At 41.6% G+C, this 6,043-nt stretch overlaps 1 protein-coding gene across 1 annotated transcript in view; it reads left to right on the top strand.

Moving 5' to 3' along the window:
- Positions 1 to 4: 4 nt before the first annotated feature.
- LOC117956025 overlaps positions 5 to 6,043 on the top strand; it is an 8,411-nt gene continuing 2,372 nt past the window's right edge. The window contains exons 1-4 of the mRNA XM_034890868.1: positions 5 to 637; positions 1,488 to 1,643; positions 4,198 to 4,463; positions 5,171 to 5,223. Coding sequence (XP_034746759.1) covers positions 5 to 637; positions 1,488 to 1,643; positions 4,198 to 4,463; positions 5,171 to 5,223 — 1,108 coding nt within the window. The remainder of the gene's footprint in view (positions 638 to 1,487; positions 1,644 to 4,197; positions 4,464 to 5,170; positions 5,224 to 6,043) is intronic.

Here is a 6,043-nt window from a genome sequence, read left to right as displayed (position 1 = left end):
TCCCATGTACTTCTTCCTCTACAACCTCTCCTTCGTGGACATCGTCTACACCACCACCACCATCCCCAAGATGCTCTCGGGCCTGCTGATAGATGTGAATACCATCTCCGTACTGGGCTGCTTCGTTCAGATGTATTTCTTCTTTATGCTGTCAGTTACTGAATATGCCATACTGACCGTCATGGCGTACGACCGCTACGTGGCCATCTGCCACCCTCTGCGCTACACCGCCATCATGACTCGGACCGTCCGGCTGCTCCTGGTCGCCGGAGCCTGGAGCTTCGGCACGGTCTGCACGCTGCCCGCCACCTCTATGACTTTGCAGCGGTCTTACTGCGGCGCAAATGCAGTAACACATGCCTGGTGCGACCTGTCGTCTGTAAGGCGGCTGGTCTGCGGTGACACAAGGATCGATAACATTGTGTCCATTTCCTTTGCCATAGTGGCGCTTCTGACCACAGGAGTCCTCATCCTCACATCCTACGTCCTGATTGGTGTTTCCATATCGAGGATGGGGGTCGCTCAGAGGCTGAAGGCCTTCGGGACGTGTGCCGCCCACCTGACCGTGGTGTCCATCTCTTACAGCTCGGCCTCGTTTGTTTACATCTCCTACCGGGTGGGGAACTTCTCCCCAGAGGTACGAGGTACCGTTGCCTTTGCTTTAGTACAAGTCTCACATGTGTTGTATCCATTGTTGCAAAACTTGTTCTGTGTATAGTTTGTTTGTTACCACGACAACACCATTGATCTGAACCTCAATGCTGATGCTGTCATGTAAATAGTTTTACAACAACCAATTTCTGATCATCCCATATCAATTGCATGCTTAAAATAACATACCGGTCAAAGCCACGCCCATTTCAAGACAACCTGACCCACTTCCGGGTTAAATTATGTCCACTTTTGGGTTAGGCCCCGCCCACTCCGAGTACAGATACAGATAATTCATGTGCTAAACAGATACAGATACAGATAATGCTGTACTCGCTCATCCCCAGTTTATATTGTGGAAAATGTTGTTTCACTAGGTTTTTATGTGGGTTAGACCACTGGACATAAAAAAAAAAAAACATCCCGTCAGTCTCCATACGATAACATGGGAAAACTTGACCCCCCCATCTGGTGGGCTTATATCCTTCTCCTGATTTATGCACTTCAACTACCTTTTCTCGCTAGTCTTTACAGCTCTTTTGATATTCTTATGGTTCACTGAAACGGTTCTTCAAAGGGTACGTGAACTTTTGATCAGGGCAATTTTGGGTGAATTCAGTCATCGTTATTCAAAAAAGGCAAACACAATTATGTGATAATTAATGGCGTCACCTGACCGCTCTCTCTTAATTAAAAGAGATGTTTTCTGTACGATCAGTCATATTTTCAAAAAAGGCCTGTAGTTACACAAATTCTGCCAGGGTGTGTATGCACACTCAGTGAACCTTGTGTGTGTGCAAAACAGTTTCTTTTAGCTATGTTTAATTTTGTTGTAGGAACGTATTATCGTGGCAGTGATGTTCTCCGCTCTGACTCCTTTCCTGAACCCGATGATCTACAGTCTGAGGAACAAGGAGCTCCGTGAGTCCATCAGGCGGACTCTGAGGAGGCTCAAAACTGCTGCTGTGTTTCCCAAAAAGGACTTCAACACCGTCTCCCGTTGCTAGCTCGACAAGGGCAATTGAAGGAGTCTTAGTCCAAAGACAAAGTCCATTTGGAAATTTAAAAAAATGTCTTGCACAAAAAATCATTTATGTAATTTTTAAACTAGTCTGTCTATTTATTAACTAATCCCCAATTTGTTTTTGTTAAAGCTTTGAAATCTGCAATGGTCTGCCAGTGCTGACATTGGTATTTTTGCTTATTGTGATGTTTTTTGGAGTACCTTCAAATGCTTCATATACCTAGAACTAGGGCCTAGAAACAGGTGCTAAATGGTTATAGAAGTCAATAAACTGTTATAATAAAGGTATCAATTTAAAAAAAAAACACAAAAATCAGAAGTGTTTTAATCACATCTTAACACATTAAACATAGACTACTATAAGTAACTTGAACTATGTTTAGGAGTATATACTGTAGTTTTATCTGCAATACAATGGTGTCACGTGGTTTTGCACCGGACGTCAATTAACACGCTAGCGTCATCCCGAGTGTACAACGCAATGAAGCAAAAGATAGAGGCTTTCTGCTTTATTTTAGATTAATCTACTGTTGAAAACAGAAATGTTTTCTCTCCCAATAATCATCTCCCAATGCATCAGTATTTAAAATCTTATGACGTCACAAAGAATCATAGACCAGTCACTGAAGAAATGTTCACAGAAAGAAAAGGATTTTAAATGCAGGACTGTAACTTTAAAAGCACTGGCGATGGTGTAGGGGAGCTCAGGATCCAGTCTCAAAGGGGTCACACAGTCCCAAGTCCCAGAGCTTGATGATGAGCTTTGGAGACACAATGGCTGTGATTGCTAAACTATGGTCAACTAAAAGCATTCTTACAGATGTGTTCCCATGGTCCAGGTGCGAGAGTCCATTGCGGGCCGCTAGGCCAATGGCATCATCCGTTGACAGTTCTACATAAAGGTAAAAAAACACTGATCCAGGTCAAATCTCTAGGATTCCTTCTGTGTAAGTCTAATTATAGCTAGTATAATATTAGTTTTTTGCCAGGAAGACGGTTTAGCAGACGGGGCCTAATTTTAATAGAGTGTTTTGACCCTGAACCACAACACTGTTAAGGAGGGTTGGTGAATGGCGGACCCAAATTGCAGAGGGGAAAACTGAAAGTAGTTTTGATGATTTAATGAATCCCTAAATGTACAAAAACAAAAATAGTCCTAAAGACAAGCAGGAAAAAATGGGAACCAAAAATAGAGTCCATGTAAAAACAGAAAACACAGGAAAACTAACAAGACCCAGGAAGACCAACAAAACAGTACGTAGGAAGACTACAATCCAAACTGAAAAACATCATGATCAGACAAGGGGAACACCAAGACTAATACCGGGGGTAACGAGGTAACAAGAGGCAGGTGACACAAGGGCTGGACACAGGTGGAAGACATCAGGTAATCACAAGGGCGGGAAAACACAGGAAGTACTACTGAAGACAAGAAAGCGCAGACAACCAGACTATCAAAATAAAACAGGAAACAGAACATACTCCCGAGAGACAATAAGACAGAAACCAAAACGAGACAAGACAAGGAGCAAGTCAGGACTAAAACAAGGTTTTAAGGGTGACAGTAGCTCAGTCAGTAGGGAGTTCGGTTGGGACCCCGAAGGTTGATGGTTCAATCCCTGTACGGGCCAAAGTACGGTGGGGGGCTGGCAGCTGGAGAGATGGCAGATCTGTACATCGGTCGCCTACCAATCAGGTCAGTGGTTTGTTCCCTGGCCCACGTTGAAATGTCCTCCGAAGACTACAAAAGCTCTATATAAAAACAGTTTTACACACATCTTTGCCGGCTTTTTCTGGTTCTATCTTGACATTATGCCGGCTATCCTCAGTCCCGGCTCCATGCTGGCCTTCCTGTGTGTTTACCTGTGTACTTTATAACATGTGGTTGTCTGTCCAGACCTCTTACTCCCACCCTGGAGTCAGCAGACTCCGCACCAATCTGCAGGAACCCTCATGTCCTCATGTTGCCCTTATGTTGTCCTCCTGTTGTCTTCTGTTGTCCCCATGTTGTCTCCATGATGTCTTCATGATGTCTTCATGTTGTCCCCATGTTCTCTTTATGTTGCCCTCACACACACACACACCCACACCCATATACACACACACACACACAAATACACGTGCATGCACACACACACACACACACACACACACACACACACACACACACACACCTAATTACACAAGTACAGTGAGGTGTTCTACAATTAATCTTTAATTAGGAGGTCCCATTTTTTAAGCAGACACTCGTTACCTTGGCAACAAGGACAATTATGGTTCTTGTGTTTTCTTTAGGTGCTTGTTTATAACCACAAAGGCAACTTAAAATAGGTCCCTCTGGTATTCTAGGACCGTCCTGTGTACAATTTAAGCTCTTAATGATGTCACTTTGTGTAATTAATGTTGTTTTGGTCTCCTCATAATCTCTATTATATTTAGAGTGAAGGTCAGTTACTCTCGAAAAGGCAAAAAGACGACGTGTATAAAGTTGTTCTTACATCTCCCTGAACCTGACGGAGCAGCGCTACATGTCCCTGAACCTGACGGAGCAGCGCTACATGTCCCTGAACCTGACGGAGCAGCGCTACATCTCCCTGAACCTGAACCTGACGGAGCAGCGCTACATGTCCCTGAACCTGACGGAGCAGCGCTACATCTCCCTGAACCTGACGGAGCAGCGCTACATGTCCCTGAACCTGACGGAGCAGTGCTACATGTCCCTGAACCTGACGGAGCAGCGCTACATCTCCCTGAACCTGAACCTGACGGAGCAGCGCAGCGTCTCACGGTAAGACGTCTTATAACCATGTCCAGGTGGAAGGGAACGAGGAAGATGCAGTGCTGGTGCTTTTTAATGTTTTGGGTTTTTATGAATTTGTAATTTGTTATGCCAAATTTAGCTTATGCACAGATGGAGTCACATAGAAAAGAAGAGAAGAGAAAAGAAGAGAAGAGAATAGAAAGCCTATTGTTCATAATGTAATTCATTATGCACAAGTGCAGTGTTTACAGTGTTGACTTGATATAAAATATAAAAATATTAATTATAAAAATATAAATGATAAAAATATAAAGTATCAAAATAAAAAAATAACAAAACATATATATTTTTTAAAATTTACAATTAAAGAATATAAAAATATTATAATTAAAATATAAGAATATGAGAATGTAAAATATGAAAATACAAAAAATACAAAAAATACAAAAAATAAAAAAAATACAAAAAATACAAAAAATACAAAAATCTAAAATCTACAAATATAAAGAATTGGTTCTGCAGAAAAAATAAAGTATGTGGGGACCTGGAGTCCAGTCCTGGAATGGGGGGGTGTAGGCTGTGGTGGGAAGTCACCACACAATGACCCAAATACAGAGACAATGCATGTGTGAGTTCAGGGTTGTTTTGGCTTTTAGAAAGAAAGTTTCAAAGCTTTGAATTGTTGTGTTGTGTGATTATTGTTGTGTTGTGTAATTATTGTGCATGTGTAACAGGTTAGCGTGTGCACAGGGGGACTCACATGCAAAGCTTTGCATTGTTGTGTCGTGTAATTCTTGTTGTGTTGTGTAATTATGGTGCATGTGTTGTCTCTTGACAGCGATTGGTTTGTGTGTCTGCTGAGGAGAGATGGAGCTCTTTCCCTTTGATATTTCCCCTGAAAGCCCCTCAGGTCTGTACCTGTGTCTGTGATTTGTGTTGATCACTGTGTGCGACGCTGCTTTAAAACGTCATTATTACATAGAAGGTGATTTGTCATGTCCTAATTCTTAATTTGTTATCTCTGTTCACCGTTAGTGTTATTGTCAACGATTAAGGCAACGCAACGTTCTGACAATTTTAGAAAGTCTATTGGATTGATTTTCTCTTGTTTAAAAAGCTTAAATTAATAATAATAACTTATTTTAATATCAAGATTTTGGGTTTCTTTCATCCAAATTGCCTAAAAATAACATGCATGCCATACAATGTAATCAGGTAACAATAAAGATTACTTTCACTGAATTCTGTTTCTTTTGTGTAATGTAAAATGGAAATTGGGCAAAAAAACATGTAAATCCTCATGTTGTCTTCATGTTGTCCTCATGTTGTCTTCATGTTGTCTTCATGTTGTCTTCATGTTGTCTTCATGTTGTCCTCATGTTGTCTTCATGTTGTCTTCATGTTGTCCTCATGTTGTCTTCATGTTGTCCTCATGTTGTCTTCATGTTGTCTTCATGTTGTCCTCATGTTGTCTTCATGTTGTCCTCATGTTGTCTTCATTATGTCCTCATGTTGTCGTCATGTTGTCGTCATGTTGTCCTCATGTTGTCCTCATGTTGTCTTCATGTTGTCCTCATGTTGTCTTCATGTTGTCTTCATGTTGTCCT

This window comes from Etheostoma cragini, chromosome 13, assembly GCF_013103735.1.
Source record: "Etheostoma cragini isolate CJK2018 chromosome 13, CSU_Ecrag_1.0, whole genome shotgun sequence".
In the NCBI taxonomy this organism is placed as follows: Eukaryota; Metazoa; Chordata; class Actinopteri; order Perciformes; family Percidae; genus Etheostoma; species Etheostoma cragini.
This window is presented reverse-complemented; position numbering and strand designations above follow the sequence as displayed.